General features: G+C 42.8%; 1 protein-coding gene across 4 annotated transcripts in view; it reads right to left on the bottom strand.

The window, feature by feature from the left end:
- EXOC6B (exocyst complex component 6B) overlaps window positions 1–11,593 on the bottom strand; it is a 431,011-nt gene extending 419,418 nt beyond the window's left edge. For all 4 annotated transcript variants that reach the window (XM_090035133.1, XM_090035134.1, XM_090035135.1 and 1 more), the window contains exon 1: window positions 11,475–11,593. In XM_090035133.1, coding sequence (XP_089891259.1) covers window positions 11,475–11,572 — 98 coding nt within the window. In that variant the 5' untranslated portion in view covers window positions 11,573–11,593. The remainder of the gene's footprint in view (window positions 1–11,474) is intronic.
- Between the last annotated feature and the right edge of the window lie 7,646 nt (window positions 11,594–19,239).

The raw sequence follows: 19,239 nt of genomic DNA, 5'->3' as shown, positions 1-19,239 counted from the left end.
GGTTACATTCTCCATTTATCAGTACTATGTAGGAAAAAAGTTTTTAAGTGAAAGAGGGGTAGAGAGGGGAATTATTTCATTGCAGACAAAAAACCACTCTGGGTTGCACAGGAAGTGCTAGCATGGGTCTGGGGGAGGACAGCCATGTCAGAAGTTGGCACACAGCTATGAATAAATCACCTTCCCACAAAAGTCATCATACAGCATCCAACACACTGGGCAGGGCAGCGCCGTGCAAGACAAAGCACCTGGCCAGCAGCCAACTACAGGAGCAAATCCAGAGAAACATTTTTAAATTTATGCAACATGCTATCAGCATTCTTTGTAAAGCAAAAAGTACCTACGGAGCTCCTTGCACAACGACTTGGCTGCATTCAGCTCTCGCTGGGCTTCTGCTCATAAGAGGAAGGGCATGAAAAAAATCATGTGCAGATGAGAGCCTGCTATCAGTTCCCCAGAACAGGCACCCACACCCCGAGCATTCAGATTGAGGAGCAGAACCATCATTGTGAAAGTCCTGCTCAGTCACAAGAGAATTAGGGCATTCACAGCCAACAATATGCAGTTTGCCAACTCAGACAGATAATCATTTTAGAGTGCCCTTGAAAGCAGTCTTCACAGGCACAATACTCCCTTACTTAATTTCAATTCACTTCAGCTGCCCTGATAACTGTGTGAAGCAGACTTGCACCCTGCTGGAAGCCAGGATGAAGGAAATTGTTAATCAGAGCTGTTAATCAGAGCTGGACAACCACCCAAAAAAGCACTTTTTCTTAGGACACGTGACATTTTAACCCTTGACTGCCTGACAGACCAAATGGATTTGCCCACCTGAGCCACAGGAGAAAATCAGAACGGGCCAGCTGTCAGTTCTCCAGAAGATGTGCCAGCAGCAAGGTCAGATTTGCTCACGGGGCACTGCTCAGCCGCTTGGACCCTGGGCTGCAAGCCTGGCAGAGACCAGAAAGCTGCACTACAGCAAGTTCCACAAGGCAAAATTGTTGTCCACCAGAAAGCCCTCCTGACCCAATCAAGCACCTTAAATTCAAAGTCAATTTGTCCACTCCTAGACAAGCTCCCAAAGGCCATGCATGTGGCATACCCAGACTCTTAAGAGGAAAAGAGACTTAGAAGACAATGCATTAGAGATATCACCAAACAATGTTTCCCAAAATGAAAGCTGTGAAATATTAAGTACTTGATCCTCAGCTCATGTTACCTGGCAACTTCAAAAAGCCATACCCCCAATATAAATAAAGAATACCTGCTACTTTGGATGCAAGATCTTTCAGGAAAGGGGCATCATCTTGCTCTGCATTTGTACAGTACCTACCACAGTGGGTCCTGGTCCAGAACTTGGACTCCTAAAATGTGGTGGTAAGTTATAGTAAGTAATAGGAGCACACGCATGGCCCAGTAACAAAAAAATAGAGAGCATGAAATGTCACTTTATACCTAGAGACTATAGGAATCCAGAAAGCTAGGCATACTACTGATTTAGAAGACCTCAGGTACACATCTGCAAGAAAAAAAATATCACCATAGAGCTTGCTTGTCCACAGGATGAACAGCTGTTGGAAGCCAAAAAAAAAGGGAAGACCAACCCCTAATTAGAAAGGCCAGGGGAAGGAAGGGCTCAAGCAATACCACTTGTTATAAGATCCTAGAAAACCAAGTCATTGAGGTGGCCATGTCCATCAGCACCCAGAAACTGCACAAAAAAGCTATTTGAACACATCTTCCATATTGCATCACCACCTGGATCCCTAAGGATCTGGCTGATCACGAGCTCAAGATGAAAGACTGCCAACCCACCAGCAATAAAAACAGACCATGGGACTAGTGTGAAGCAGCAATATAGGAACAGCACTAGCAAAGCTATACCTGTCCTCCCACCCCACCAGCACAAGGGTCACAAAAGAAATCCAGCTTGTGCGATAACTAGCTTCTATCTCAATGGCACCTTTCATCCCCTCATAGCACCCCTAAGAAGGGTAGCAATCTATATTTTAAAAAGGAAAAATGAAGCACAGCAGTGTCAGGACTATGCCAAGGTCAACCAACAAGTCAGTGGCTGAGCCAGGAAAAATGAAGCCAAACATATTTACTCCAAGTCCTGTGATTCATTTAGTTCAATTTAGACCACCACCACACATAATATAAGCAAGTCAATCAATGGTTCATGACAAACAGTACTCACCAAAAGAGAATCCCCATCCCCCCGCCCCCAAAATTAAATCTCAACACACCCACAACCCCAGAACTACTGAGAGGCCTACTTCATAGTCACAGTAATAAGACTGCATTTCTGAAAATAGTGCTACCATAGTACTAGCACCATTTGTTTTATTATAAGCAGCAAAATGCATCCAGAGGCTAACGCACAAATTAAAAACCAGCAACTCAGTAGATTTGTTCTTAAGAGAAAAAACAAAAACTCTCTGAAGAATGGTCCAGCCACTTCCAGGCCTCAAAAATAGGAACCAGTGTCTGATTACTCTCAAGGGGCAAGTTAGGCATATTACAGAGGTGACTGGTGCCAGTGAACTTAAATCTAGAAAGGAACTTGCTTTCTGAGTTCAAGGAGGAAGCTAATGCAGTCTGTAGCAAAACTAAGGTCTCAGTCCTGCAAACCGCTGTCTGGACAGCCCTCTACCCTGGATCAAGCCCCTGTGAGCATGGGAATACATTTAAAAATATAGGTTATTATTAGACAGAGAACAATTTACCAGCACAGAGGTGTCTGCAGAATTAGGACTCAGAACTGCAAGAGCAAAGGCAATTATACAATAGACAATGCTCCAGGAATAACGCTATACAGTACAAATTCAGCCTAGCCAATGCACATACATGCACTCCTAGAGCTAAAGGAAGAGCAGTACAGGTATCAGAATTAGTGCAGATGCTTTTTTTGCTGCAAGAGCATTTTGTACAGGACATTAGCAGAGTGCAATGTTAACCATCCTTCAAGTGGGCTTGCATTAAGTTGCCTTTTTTAAGGGACTCAATTATGGGCATGAGAGCACTGACACAGGCTGGAGCAGTCTCATTTTCACAAGATTACGCTCTCCCCATCTAGGCAGCAGAAGGAAGGGCTAAAAGATGTTCTCAAGGATTCTCTTCAACTTGTAACAACTGTAAATTGCCTCTCAATACAAGCAGCTTCCTGAGCTAGCTCAATGGACAAAAATTAGTGTCTAGACAGTCTGGGCTGTATCTCCATGACAGATTCCTCTAGAGGCAGCTTGTATTTTTTTTTTAATTGAAGTAATTCTGAAGGAATAGGCCTGCCTTAGCCTGCTCAGCATCACATGAGAAACATTATTCCCTAGAGTCTCAAATAAGTGGTCAGAAGATTTCCAATACAAAGATAAAAATGTTAAAGACATGATGGCTGCGTAAATATATTTTTGCTGTCTGTCATCTCAACAGCATCTGCAACCATCAAGTCACTCTCGGCAGCTTTCCAGGCCTCCTGCATAGCACAAGCAGCTGGGGTGGGTATTTCTTAGGGGAGTCATACCAGGTCCAGGCTCTACCCACAGATCAGCCCAAGGCAGGGGACATGACAGGGCAGCAGAGAGAGGACAGAGTGCATCAGCTCTAAGCTACTGTCATTTGGAGACTAGACCACCAGGGAGGACCATAACCAGATGCTGAAATAGCCCAAAAATTAGTCTGAGGGTGTCGCAGTCACTCCAACCTCAGAGAGTTAAGAGTAGAAGAGCTAGTCAAACAGCCTGTTTTTATGACTACAGCCACATTTTTATAGATGGAGGGAGAACAATTAGGCCAGTATTTTCTTCTCCAAGTTACACTGCCTCCATCCTTGACTCCTTAACCCAAGACTTGTTGGACCTGATGACCAGAAGTAATAAGAACCCATTATTCTTATTGCCAAGTTGGAGATGCTGAATACTTCCAAAAACGAAGCCCAAAAACTTCCAGAGTGGGCACCTGCAAACTGGCACACAAGAACAGAGGCCTCGTTTAATATATTTTGGTCTTAACTTGCTCAGAACCACAGAAGACACTGATAAAACAGTGTCCCAAGCCATACGACCCCTTGCTAGGGAAAAAGTATAGATCAAGAGTCTTGGGCAAATTTGCACTGAGGTACAGTTCTGCAGCCACAACCAGGCATTGCACAGCCGCATAACAAGAGGGCATTATCTGCCTCATAACACTTAGAAGCCAAGTAAAGATGAGAAACTCATGGTGGAGGGGGGTATAAGATCAGAAAACAATTATGAACACCATGATGAAGAGCAGTTCTGCCATGTCGGTTACATCCTCATCCCTAAACGTTTGTAGGCTTTATCAGGCACTTGAGGAGGATTTGTTTTAATGTAAAGGCACTTACATGAAAAAACAAATTTTGCAAGGAAAACTTGATTATAGTTGCAAGTAAAATTATTCCAGTTGACAAAAGAAACACGTGTGGACTTAAAATGGGAGGGGGGGGTACATAACCATGTAAAGCAATGGGATGTAGAATAGCTATGCTAGCCTGAAGTTAGGCAGAATTTGCTTACTAAAGCTTACACCTCTCCAAATTAGCCCATCTATAAAAAGGTACCATTCTGCCCTGACTTCTTTAACATAAAGTAATACACTGAGTTCTGAAGAGATACTAGGAACTACCAACCAGTCTTACTACTAATCCTAATTGACAAGGGAAGCTAAAGATAAGGGGAAGATGCCTCTGGCAAAGACAAAGAGATTGTATTTTAGTGGATTAAGAATAAAAGAAGTCCTAGCAATATTATAAATACTAAATCAAAATGGTAAAACACAACACGAAAGAGACAGAAATATTCCTTATATTTCTGCTGTATTTGGAAAGAAACAAGATAATGAATACATCATGAGAGACAGAGTACTTCTCGGTCATCAAGGTTGATAAGGACTAAAACATTTTTAAAGACAGTAGGCCTAAATGACTTGAACCCAGGAGACCAAAGTGAGTTGACTTGAGATTTCCAATATGCTCCTGTTAAACTTAACTAAATCTTGGAATACCAGGGAAACTCCAGAAGCCAGACAAATGTTAACATCACTACAGTAATACCATCTTAGCATATCACATTGGGCAAGGGAGAATCCAAGTAACTAAATGCCAGTTTGTCTGACACCAATCCCAGGCAGTTTCATGGAAAAGCTGATATGGGTTAATTAAATTATTAAAAATGTTTAATAGTAACCAAGATGATTTTATGTAAAAAAAAACCAGGTCTCAAACATGCATGATTTCATTCTCTGGTGACATAACGGATCTGGTTAAAGTACTGCACAGATTTAATCATCTTAAACCAGTGATTCTCAACCAGGTGCAACAACATCCCGAGTGCTTTGAGATCCTTTTAAGGGTGCTGTGGAATGCCACATAACATTAGCACTGTTAGGTGTGCAAACCTGGTTCACAAGCAACTCAGAGTTTTCATACTGAAATCCAGTGTTCAAAATATTCCAACTTGTTGTGGTCCGAGTTCTTAGCAACAAAAACCATTCTTCCATTACAAAAAGAGTGAAAACTAAGAGCTGGCATTTTCCAAAGGGTGCCTCAAGTCTAAAAAATTGAAAGCCATGGGCTTAAACCATATTACATGACATTCCAATTAAAAAGCTAATACCATACAATATCATAGCACATGATACATAGATTAACTGGCAAATCTCAAAACATTGTTGTCAACGGAACATAGTTCTAGTGGCTTTCTTTCCACATGGAAATGGAGTAGGCCCAACACTATTCCATTAATGATCTGGAGTACAAAAGTCACTTCTGAAATAATTTCCAGATGACAGATAGGCAGAATGGTAAAGAACAGGATAGAGGGATAAGGAGGAACTTCTGTCCCTGCCTACAGCGGTGCTGAGACCAAAATAAGAAAGTTTTCAGTGCTGAAGACAGAATTAAAAGTTAAAAAAATAAAATTGGAAAGGATGAACGTGAAAGCCACAAAAATAATCCAAGGACAAGTGCATTACACTGACAAAGTGCTCAATCTGTATAATTTATCAAAAAGATTAAGATGCAAACTTGATTATAATGGAGAAGCACTTTCACAGGATAAGTAACACCGATTATTGAACAGTTCTTCAGCCTAGCAGAGAAATGCAACAAAAACCAATGGCTTGGAGCTGAAGCCAAAAAATTCAAGTTGGGGGGAAAGATACTACTTGTTACCAGTGATTAACCACCTGAACAGACTAAAAGAAGTGGTGGATTTTCTAGCCCTCAGCATCTTCAAATCCAGAAGAGTTCATCTACAATCACCTTCTAAAAAGCAAGTTATTTGGGCTCAATACAGGGGGAACTAGGTAAAAGTCTACTGGTCTGTGATACACAGGAAGTCAGACTACAATGATCTAATAGTCCCTTCCAGCCCTAATTTCTATCAAACCTATGAATCATTTATTAGGAATCTAGAAGAGGGAGTAAACCAGTGATATATAGATAGATATAGATAAAAAATACTGTGTTTGGAATATGTGCAAATTATTAATAAAGACATACACAAGAAAAATAAAGTGAGAATTAAGATACAGCTTTAAAGAAAAAAAGATAATATAACCATGCAAACATACAAAAGAACTATCCAAACACATTTAAATAGAAGGGAGACACTGGGAACCCAGTAATGCCGAAAGACATTTAGAAGACATAACGGACAGAAAGTCGGGCATGAGCTTGCAAGGCAAGATGATTTTTTTTTTCTTTTAAAAGGAGAGGGAATACAATTTAAAAATCGGGATGTGCAGAGCCATCCCATTACCAGAGAGGGAGGTAGCAGTTGTTTGCTGTACTATTTTGGTGAAACTGCATCTAGATTTACCTTCCTTGCAATAAGATGGATTTACTAAAATGCAACAAACAGAAAAAAGGAAGAAGAATCAAATCAGTGCACTGATTATGGGGAAGACGTCTACGCAACAGATTAGCCTGGAGAGAATTTTAGGACAGCAAGGCATTTTACCGAGCGGGTTATCAGTCATGTAACAGTAATGGATGATCTTTGAGAACCTAGGTTTGTATGAAGGAGCATGATTAGGAGTGCTACAATATAATTAGCAAAAGGAAATACTGAGGCTGAACAGAGGAGAAACATCCCGAAATTCCTTCTCTTTATTCCAGTGTCATCCAAAGGCTCTTCAACAAGGATCTAACATGGTTTACGTTCCCTGCACAACACCCACAAAAGCAAACCCTCCAAGTCAGTGGTCTCCAAAGTGGGGTGCACCGCAGTGGGTGCACAAAGAAAATATTAGAACTTGTATTTTTTTAATCTAAAAAAAATAAGAAAGAAATTATCTTTACTAATATTTAATATACAGATTGACACTAGCACCCTCACTCAGTCTGTATGTCCGACGGTCACATGTCACATATGTACGCGAGGTATCCCGAGGGAAGAAGTGTTCATTCGCTTTCAGCGTATTGTGACATATTGCAGTTTACGTGCCTGGTTAAGTGGATTTACAGATATTATCTAGTTTTAACTAAACTAACCCTCACAAAATGGACAAGTGGCTTAAAAAGATTCCTGCAAAGAAACCACGGATTCAAGATAATACTAATAACGTGAGCACAAGCGAACAACAAGAAAATGGCAGAGCTGACACTTCTCTTACTCCTAGTAGGAGCTCTTCGTCAGCCACATTACAAGGTAAAAACAATGACAATTTAATTTCTATTTTTTGTGCATATTTTATAATGTACATAATATATTAGTACAGTAGTACATGTATATAATTTATAAATAAATATACATGGGGGTGCGTGCTCAAAAATTTTTTACTGATAGGGGTGCGCAATCAAAGAAATTTAGAGACCACTGCTCCAAGCCAACCACCATTTACATGCAGATATTAAGAAAATTATTCCTACTCTCCCCAATTCCAGCATACCCACCCCCTCACTCCCCTGCCCTCACCCAAAAGAGATCCCTGTCTCCTGCTGTGATGTCCCTCCCATGCCTGCACCCCCCTCTCCTACAGAGGGGCTATCGCTCTGCCAGAAAAAAAGCAACCCCAAAAAACCTCTCAAAGAATACACAGCTCCTCCCTCCCACACACCAACACTCACAACATTATATTCAAAAGAACCACAGCAGCCGCATAGACGAGGCAAGCTGAGCTAGCAGCTGAACAGTTCTTCTGAGCAAGGTTTTTACTTGCAGAAGTCGGTCTATAAATATTTGCAAATAAAGGGAGTTGCTCGGAAGACAGGCACACGAGAATCAGAGCTCCACTAGAAACAACTATTAAGGTACAAAAGCAGGTGGTCAACACAGATTTTGTTCTGAAGTGGTACAAAAGTGCCATCAGGTAGCTTTTTCAAAGGAATCAAACCTGTGCTGTGTCCCTCTATACTGCTGCACTGCATCCCCCTTACCTGCCAGGGCCACCATAGCAGTTGTCTCTTAGTCTGTATCATTAGAAGCAATGCTCACCTCTGATCAGTCCCCATCAGCTAATTTTCAAATAAGCGAGCAAGCATCTTTGTGTTTTCTCCCATGCTTCCCCTCACACCTGGGTGGAACTTCCCACAAACAAGTGCAATCACTCCTTATGCTCCATGAAAAAAAAAAAACAACAACAAAACAACAAACCACCCACTTTTTCTGGCCATCATGGTAGAATTTGATCATGGTAGAGCCACTAGCATGCATGGACTGTGGCCTATCACAAGGACCAATACTGTGTCAATGCTTCCTCAAATTCCATATTAAATGAGATCAGCTAAATAGGAAAGGATTACAAGCATGGTTCCTTCCCCAAAGAGCTTGTCCGATGACTACATGGCATCTAGCACAATGAGATCCGATAGTGCTTAGGAGCTAGTTACCACAACCATTCATTAAATGCCAACAAGCAGAAGCATCAGCACTTTTACACCATTAAAATTATATTCACACCAGGCAAGCATATCCTTTATCTATGATGAATCAGAAACCAGGACAATTAAACAATAAATATTGCAACTCCGTGAGGACAAGCCCTTCTTACTAGCAGGATTTCAGTGCTATTTGCTACAGCATCAGCAGAGATTCTACATCTAAAGCACATTATGAAACTACTATTCCTAGAAGATATAGTAGTCTGACTCCGGAAGACACTTCTTCCATGATGTCCACAAGAAATGAGTCACTTCATTCACATCCATTTCTCTGGGCTCCCCAGTGTAGCATGTTTGCTTTATGTACAGTTTAGACTATAAGCTCTCTGGAGCAGGGAAGCAAAATAAGAATAATAAAAAGGAGAGAAAGAAAGAAAAAAAAAATTCCCTCCCTACCTAATTAGGAAAAAACAAACAGGCTAGAATCACTTCCACACCAATCACATTTAAATAGGGAATATCAAAACTAGAGCCCTCCCCTAGCTTCGAGACCATTGCAGATTCATGTAGAAAAGTTCAAAGATATGCCTAGAGTCTGATGCCCAATTTGTCCTCTGCTGAATGCATCAAAATTAGGAAATTTAAAGTCTCCTGCAGTACATCTTACAGAGCAAAAAACCACAACTTACATCTGATGTCAACGGACAGATGATTCCTAGGCATGCCACCCTCTCCTCGTTTTTTTTGTCTTTTGTTCTGGGTTTTTTTTTTGTTTGTTTGTTTTTTTTTGGGTTTTTTTTTGGGGGGGGGGGGGGTCATTTTAATTCATTTAAAAAAGATCCAGCTCCCAGCACAATTTTTCACTTCTGAAAGGGACACAGTCAGACTAAAAATCCAGTACTTGGAACCATGTTCCTAAAAGACTGCTACTTATCCATCTAGAATTAGTTGTACCATGTAGCATTAAAATCCCAAACTCAACAGCTTTGGGCTAGTGCCCAAAGAGAAAACTGCAAGTGACAAAAGCTAGTCAGTCTCATTACAAAAGTAAAAATTAAAACCTGTCGTAAGGGTGGGCAGGTAAGAAAAGTTTTAAAAACAATAAGTTTTTGGTAACATAATTAATTTAGTTTTGAAGCTGCTAATGTTAAAAAATGTACTACCCTGATGGACCTCAACACTGTGGATAATAAATATCAGCTGCCTATTTGTATCATTAGCATCCCATGAGCTAATCAGAACAGACTTCTGTGCTCATGAGCTACACAGAGGGTTTATTTGGAGGGAGCAACTGATATTTTACTTGTAAAAATGTATGATCTGGTTTCTATGAGGCCAGGTGTGTGAATTATGTGCAAACTGGATAACAACAGGCCCCAGATGGGTATCATTTACTTGCTCTTTAAACCAAGAATATATAGAGAGAGGTGATCTCTCATGTGAAACAGGTTTTGACTTCACAGATCACTATCGTGTCTTCCAGATTAACAATGCAGCAGAAATCACTGCTGCAAAATCGTAAACTGCATCACAAAGAAAAAACTGGAAGGACGAAAAACTACACCTAGACTTGGAGAAATGAGTCCAGCACAGTGACAGGGAGTGAGGGGGAGGGCGCGCATCAATAACATCAGCACTCCTGTAACTGTGCTCATCTCCACCCGAGAGGAAACAAAAAAAGTCAGCAGCTACAATACATTAGGCAAAGAGCTCTTCCCAATGAAAGAGGGTACTCGCAAGAACCGCTGGCAAAGGGTGTTTAATAAGCGAACAAAGGCTCTATTAACCAAACAGAAGCATTAACTCATATCATCAGGATGGTAATTGTACCCATAGCCAGGCTTTGCAATTAGTCATGCCTTTTTTTTTTTCCTCCTTTTTTTGCAAAACAAAAGCCAAGACAATAGTTAAAACAATAAAAAATAACTTTCATGCAGATTCTGGGGCATGTGGTAAAGTCTCCACATCCTTCCTATTTATACATATTGTTACAAGCACCACATTCAATGTGACAGCTGGCTCCATCGAAGGACAAAATGCACACAAACACACACTCCTGAAGGGGTTGGAAGAGGCAGGCTGAAAAATATAAATCGGTTGAATCTGGAACATTAAATCGCACACTCAAACCACCCAAAAAAACCCCACTCTTGAATGCGATAAAAACAGTAATTCAACCCCAAGGACACGGACGCAGGCAAAGCCCTGGCAGGCACCTCATGCCAGGTTTGATCGGCCACTTTTGGGTTCGTTGCACCCCCAGCCTGAGGAGAGGCACTCGCATCCCTGCCACGACGGGTTTGAAGGGCGCCCGGCCCCACTCCATGGACCAGGGGGTGACTCGCACACACCCCTCGCCCCGGGCAGGGCCGGGCCGGGCCGGGGGGCGACCCACACACACCCCTCGCCCTCCAGCCCTGCCCAAAACCGGCCCCGAGGGACCGTGCAACACGAGCGGCTTCAAGAGGCCTGTCAAGCCCCGGCCCCACTGCTACCCCAGACCCTCAGGACCCTTCCTCACCACCTCCCACACACACACGGGAGCGCGGGGAGACGTGGCCCCGGCGCCCGCGCACCACAGCCCGACAAGAAGCGCTTGACCCCGCGCGCGGGGGCGGCAGGGGAGCGGTACCGGAGCGTGGGGCCGATGCAGGCCGTATCCGTGCTCTCGATCTCCCGCAGGATCCGCTCGTGCTCCGCCGCCGCCTCCAGGCTGCCCGGCTCCGCCATCTTCCCCGCCCGCCCAACCGACCGGCCGAGCCCCGCCACCCCCGCGCGCGGCGCCCGCCGGGAAATGTAGTCCGCCCCGCGCCCAGGCCCCGCCCCCCGCGGGCAGACGCGTCCAGGCACAGCAGTGCCGTCCTGAGGGGGGATGTGCCCCATCGCGCCTCCCCTCCAAAGACCGACAATGGGGGGAACAGCCCCACCCATCAGACCCCCCCAGTGACCCTCAGTGGGATGGAGACACCTCCAGTCAGACCTGCCCCAGGGTCACTGACAGAGGGAGCCCCCCCCATCAGGCCTGCGCCCAGGGCTCCTCAGTGACCCCCAGTCAGACCTACTTCGCACTGGGGAAGACTTCCCCTGCCAGACACCCCCCTTCGGGGTGGGAGAAATCCCTAGTCCGACCGACCCCTACCCAGTCCTGTCCCCAGTGCTCAGCAATGCGGGGAGGACACCCCCAGTCAGACAAGCCTTCCAGCAGCTCCTCCGTGGGGACACCCTAAAATCCCACAGGCATCAAGTGTCCCTCCTCCCTGGAAGGAGATGCCCAGTAAAATTGCCCCAGTGCCCCTCACAAGGGGCAAAACCCCCCAGCCAGACCTCTCCATCATACCTGTCCTATCATGCCTTCCTTTCCAACAACTTAATCGGCTCGGACCTGAAGCAATTCAGGTCCCTTGCCGTTGCTGCTTTGCACAGAAGATCGTTCCAGACCTTTATTCTGCTAATATTTAGAAACTTCTTCTAATTTCCAGCCTAAACTTACTTTTGATTAATTTATAGCCATTTGATCTTGCATCAGTATTATCTTTTAACTTACTGTTGTCCTCCTTTGCTATTGACCCATCCAATCCACATATATAAAATATAATTATATTCCCACTCAACCTATATTTTGCTTAGCTATGCATGCAAAGTACTTTTACTCTCCTCTCATAAGTTGTCCATTCCCCTAATCATTCCTTTAGTTCTTCTCTGCACCTGCTCCACCTTAAATTAATCTTTTTTTTTAATATGAATGACCAGAACTATGCATGGTATTCTAAATCGGAGCTTACCAATGCTTCATAAAATAGTACTAATGCTTCCCTGTCTACTAAAAATACCCTGCCTAATACATACATGGAATTGCACTAACGTGTTTCACAACCATATTACACTGGTGGCGATTGGGTTGTCATACCTTCACCCAGTACATCCAGATCCCTCTGTCCTCTCCAGTCTATGACACCCCAACTTATAGCAGACAAGTTCTTGAATGAGTCCCTAAACACATGACTTTGGACTTTTGTAGTATTAAATTTTGTACCATTTCCCTTATTCCAATCCACAAAATTATTTCATGTGGCAATCCATGCCTCCTCATTATTGGCACTACCTCCCAACTTTGTGTCATCTCCAAGTATCATAAGCATACATTTGTTCTTGCATCAAGGTCACCAATGAAATTGAAAATATTAGAGAGGGACCCAAGCCCAATTGATGAGGAGTATAAACAGTAGCCTATCTAATCTGGTTAACTGCCTTTTCAATCTAAATTTCCCCTTCCTTTTTAACCAACTATTTTATCCATCTTACAATGATAGTAAAGAACCCTACCTTCTCCACCTCAGGTAATACTTGGCTGCAAGGAAGACTACAAAATGGCAGTCCCTGCCCCACAGAGCATACACACTAAAAAAGGCATAAGTGGGTGTAACAAACAATGGACTGGGGGATAGAAAGTGAGGGTTAAAAATAACAGGAATGTAATAATACTAAGACTCTTTATGAACATCATTTGCTCTTTATTAGTCAGATGTGTGTTTTATTTTGGCTGTTTCAAATTTTAAGACATAAATTAACTGAAATATTAATAATATTGAGAGCCACTACTGGCTGTGTTCCTCCTGGCTGAAAGCCGCTGATGTGGATTTTTTGTCTTATCACCATCATATTAGATGAAAGAGCACTAAAAGGACAGTTCAAGCCACTCTGTGCATCTTCAGTGTACTGGCAGAGGAGAGGCAAGGGAAGTACTAAAAAAAACTATACATCATGCTAGTGCACTAGCTCTCTTAGATCAATTTCTAAAGTTGCCAAGTCTGGTGTCTTATGGGACCAGATGGATGTCATTCTGGATGTGCTTAAACCAGAGAAGAAATCTGTACTCCGATGGCAGTCACCATGGAGATTTGATATACACTTCCAGAGGACAAGAAACAAATAGAGATGTAAGTGATATAAGGAAAGAAGATAAAAAATAGTGAGCAAATTTCATAGTCCAGCCAACAGAAGCTGCATTTCTCTCTCAATAGGTCAGAGAAGGGCAAAGGAACATTTGGGGAAATATGTATTATACATCCCACACTAGTAGCTGGTCTGCCGAGGACACAAATCTTTTAATGTCACCAGTAAAAGAAGGCATTCCCTTGGTTGAAATAGTAGACACTCTGACTATTATGGGTTCAGTCAGTAGGTCAATATAGGATGGCAGCTTGTACAAATAGGAGCACATTTGTGAATTGAACTGCAGCTGATCGCAGGCCCCTAAGATGAGCTTCCTGTGGCCAGGGAAGATACCAAATGCACTGTTCTATGTGTTTTGTGTATCTCACTCTAGTGGTAGAGCCACAGATTAAATTTTCTACACAGTTACCCACTAAGGTATTGAATCCTTTTACTTGATTATTAGAAGTTTGCGTTTGAGGCCCAGTGCAATACTTCTGAAATCAGCGGGCGACTATGACTGATGTTGGATGCAGCACTGGAAGTCTCTGAGGTCCAACCTTTGGTGACAACCTGTGATGTTGTTTAAGATAAACATAAAAATGATCACAACATTGGATCCATTCAGAAACAACCCCAAAGTTGAGTTTAATATTTAATATGACTAAAGCTGACAGGCAGACCTAGAACTCCTGACTAGTAAGCCCATCCCACTGATGATGATGATGATGGGCAATCGCTCGTGAACGAGTAAGGTTGTCTTCCAAGGATCTTAATAATGAGTCCGCAGGTGGCTCCATAGCCCAATTCTAGACCCACGTCTTGTCGCAGTGAGGACAGGTTTTTCCAGGAGGGATGGGCTCTGAGTTGCTGCACTGGATGTTCTGATGTTCTTTTCACATGTTCCTCTTTTCCTCGTCTGCCTGTCGATGAGCTCTTTCAAAGCTTTGAGGTCCCTCCCAAAGAGCCTTCCTCCATTTTGGTCAGTCCTGAGCAAGGGTCTCCCAAGTGTTGATGCTGACGTTACACCTCTTCATGTTTGCCTCTGGGGTGTCTTTGAAGCACTTTCTTTGCCCTCCACTACTTCGCTGACTTTCTTTCAGCTGTGAGAAAAAGATCCTCTTTGAAAGGAGGGAGTCAAGCATGCAAACAATATGACCTGTCCAGCAAAGTTGGTTTTGGATGATCATGGCCTCAATGCTGTTGGAATTTGCTTTGGCCAAGATGGTGATGCTTGTGCATCCATCCTCCTGAAGGAGCTTGCAAAGGCACCATTGGTGGTACTTTTCCAAGCTCTTGTATGTGGTCCAAGTTTCCAAGCCATAAAGCAGAGCTTTGTTTCAGCAAGGATGTCATGATTTAAGAAGATGCTCTTACTCAGACATCCAAAGGTTGCTCTTGCACATTTCAAGCAGTCTTGCATTTCCACATCGATGTCTGCCTTTGCTGAAAGATGGCTACCAAGATAGGCGAAGTGATCCACATTTTCCAGCAATTCTCCATTAATTTGAATGGGGTGGGAGGCATTGTTTCTCCATTTGGAACAGGTTGGTAAAGGACTTGCTTTTTCTTGATGTTTAGAGTTAGGCCAATACTCTCGTAGACTTCCAAGAATATATTAAGAATGGTTTGGAGGAGTGTTTCAGATTAAGGAACGACAGCATTGTCATCCACATACCGGAGCTCCATTATGGATGTTGTCGTGGTCCTCATTTTGGACTTGAGTCTGTTGGGGCTGAAAAGTCTTTCACCCATCCTATACACAATTTCAATTCCAGGTGAGAGCTTTCGGTTGATAAGGTGCATTGGTGGAGACGAAGATGGAAACAAAGTTGTATCAATGACGCAACCTTGCTTCACTCCTGTTTTCACCTCAACTAATTCTGTTTGATTCCCATTACTGAGAACCCTTGATGACATGTTGTCTTGGAGATGTCTCGAAACACTGATGAACTTGTTGGGCAGCCAATATGAGACAGGATTTTCCATGGGGCTTCGCAGTTTACAGGTTTACCCTAGTGGTGTGAACATGAGAGTAGTCATAACTTCTCGGTATTTTAATCCTGGTTCCATCCTTTCATTATTACCTAGGGCCAGTTATTTCACCTCTCTTTCTCAGGTTTTTCATTCTTAATTAAGCTTCATTATCAATATTGTGACAATTAGATAAAAATCTCTTCTCAATTACCTCCTTGCAACCCCATTGTCTTCTGTGGGATTCCATACCTGCAGAATTTGCCATGAAGTGCTGCATTTTCACTGGGATTCCACTGATTTCTGCACATAGGTAAACTGGTGCATGGCATCTATCAATAGAAACTCTCCCGAAAAGGGTTTCACTGACTGCATTTACAGGAGACACTGACTGCGCATTAGGCTAATAAGACTGCACTGTAGTGTGTCACAGCACAAACCATGCTAATAGCTGACTGCACAGTGTTATTAAGTTAATGCACAGTAAGCATCATTAAATAACTGTGCACCGGCGCTACTGTGCAGTAACTCTAGGTACGGCACATTTAGTTAATACTTATTTAGTTAGTACTTATTAAGTGAGTACAAAACTAAATGTACAGTGTCTAAGGCACATTAATGAACATGTAGACATGCTCACAGAGGCACAAGCCAGGTGCAACTCCTTTCTCAGAGAGAGCAATCTAAGAGTAGGCTAGCCCAGCCAAAAAACATTGTGGCTACGTCATCAACTGGAGGTATGGATTCAAAATAGTCCCAAGACAACAAATCTGTTTCAACAGACCTCCAGTTAAACCCTCTCTGCAAATGAAGTGAAAGCTACTCTCATATAAAGACCAATGACTCGCTTGGCATAGCTACCTGTCCTCATCCTTACCTCTCCAGCAAGGATGAACAAAGCCCAATGTCTGTAAATGGTTTTGAAAATGAAAAGTGCTATACATATATGTTAAAGATTATTCTTTCATTTGGTAGTTTAGGCTAAAAACTTAGGTTTTGTAGAAAATGGAAATTTATTTGCATGTAAACATTCTCCTGCAGTGTTTACAACCCAAATACTGAGTCACTGCACTGCCACATAAGAATCCTGCGCAAGAATGAGCAGCTCTCATACCAGCTTACCTCTGCCAATGCTCACAAGAGTCCTTTAGACAGTTGATCAGGTAAGGCTGAGGAAGAATCAGAATATATTTTTGTTCTACTATTTATAGAAAATATAGATATACCCAGGCCCCAAAATCACATCTAAAATTGTCAAAGGCTTACTATTTTAAATAAAAAAATATATTTGAAAAAGGACTTTTTATTATCTTTGATTTTGGACACAAGCCCTACTTCTATGTCCGCCTTAGCTTTCCTGACAGCCACCAAATGGTCCTGATTGCACAGTACTCGTAAGACATCCCCTTCATTAGTTAGTGCTGCCCAAATCTATCAGTAATCACTTTATATTTCCTTTTGGGTCATTGAAAAGAATGTTAAATAGTTTAAGGCCATAAACAGATGTCTCCCACTTGAAACATGCCTCCTCCCCATTTTCAGTTACATGCTGAGACCTGTAAACTGGCTGCTTTTTAATCTGTTTAATGTGTGCTGTGATGACTGTGTATAGTTCTCATGTCTTAATCAAAATGCCATGCTGTGTTAAGTGGACTGCCTAAAAGAAGTCTATTAAATGAACATTATCTCCTTTATGAGGGGTATCAAATTTATCCAGACCTGTGAGCTGGATGATTGGCACGGGGTTGGTCCAGCAGCTGGATCAGACCCACAGACCAGCACATGTCCTGGAGTGGCTGGAGTAGGAGCCGCATCTGGCACAGTCCTGCTCAGGCCACTCTGGGACTGCTGCACACAGCAAGCACTCCACCACTACAGGGCTGTGTTGGGTAGCTGCTCTGCTGCTTTGGGCTGTGTCCTAGAGAGGGCACTACAGGCAACATGTCCCTGGAGCACCAGAGTGGCCACCATGGGCAGTGTGGCCGCAGAGAAACAGAAAAACGCATGGCCACTCCGGGCTGTGCTGCATGTGGCGGTCACTCAGCCCTTCCAAAACATGAACTGCAGCATGCACTGCCTGTGGTGTGCAGGGCTATCCAGGGCACCCCGCATGCTCCAAGGGCTGGATCTGGTCCATGGGCCATATCTTTGATACCCTTAGCTTTTACCAACCAAACTCATAATCTCCAACAAAAAAAAAGATTGTTAATATGACAAGATCTATTTCCATAAAAGCTTGTTGATTGGCATTAAATATATTGTCTCCTTTAATTCCTTAGCTAAATCTTTTTTGAGACATTCTATTATTTTGCACAGGACCAGTGTCAGGTGAACTAGTCTATAATTATCTAAGTTTCCCTTTCTAAATATTGATACGGCATTAGCTTTCTTATGCTCCTTCGAAACTTCCCAGTGCTTCAACACCAATTAGTCATCAACAAAAACAGTCCAGAGAGCTCCTTGACCCACTTTTATAAAACTGTTGAACACAAATTGTCTGGACTTGCTGAGTTTAAATGCTATCCTTGGTAAATACTGCTTAACGTCTTAATTACTGCTGGGATAGGAAATGTTTCATTATCACCACCATCCTCATCTTCTATTTTCTAAAACACGGGCAGAAATATCTATTGGAAATCACTGTCTTTTCTGCATTTTTGTTTGCAATTCTACCAATTCTCTTTCATAATACACTTGGAGACTAACTTTGCATACCAAAATAGGAAAAATGTAGGCTTAATTTCCAAGTGGTTTTAAGTGCGTCTCCCAGGATGCATCTACACAAGACATTTACTGCATGGTAGCCTAATAGCGTTGCACAGTAGCATGCCGGTCAAAAACCATGCTAATTAGCTACCACGCAGTCACAAAAACCCATGTGCAGGTGCTACTTTGCCATACTGTAGGTACTGCACATTTAGTTAGTACTAAGGCAGTACAAACTGCAGTTACTGCACATTTAGTTAGTACTTCATTAAGGAAGTACTAAAGTAAATGCACAGTAACTACTGCACATTAATGACTGTGTAGACATGCTCCCGTAGTGTAGATCTGGGAACATGAGAGTGGAGTAGAGAGGGAGGCCAGGAAAAGTGAACTGGGGAGTTTCATTCTCTGAGGCTAATGAAACAGAGAAAGATTCATCTTTAGCATGACTGGGAACTTTTCTGTGGCCCTGCTGGGCAGTCAAAGAATCCCACTGCAAAAAGGTTTCAAGAAAACAATTCTTCAGAAGAAGGGAAGCCCACCTGAGGAGAGGAAAGGACCTACCAGGTAAAGTTACCATAAGTGACAGATGGCACAGAAGTATTGGAATTGATGACTTCCATCCCATTCTGCCTGGCTTCCCAAGCACATGTTTCTGTACTGGTATATTCTTCCCAACCCCATCATTTTCTTCAGTGGGTTTTCAGACATTATTTGACTGTGGCAGATGGTGACATAGCTTGCTTATTTCTCTTCCCCTGTGTGTGTCTGACAGCCACCTGCAT

This window comes from Crocodylus siamensis, chromosome 2 (genome assembly GCF_052110815.1).
Source record: "Crocodylus siamensis isolate JL-2025a chromosome 2, ASM5211081v1, whole genome shotgun sequence".
In the NCBI taxonomy this organism is placed as follows: Eukaryota; Metazoa; Chordata; order Crocodylia; family Crocodylidae; genus Crocodylus; species Crocodylus siamensis.
The sequence above is the reverse complement of the archived record's forward strand: the minus strand, read 5'-3'. Positions and strand labels throughout refer to the sequence as shown.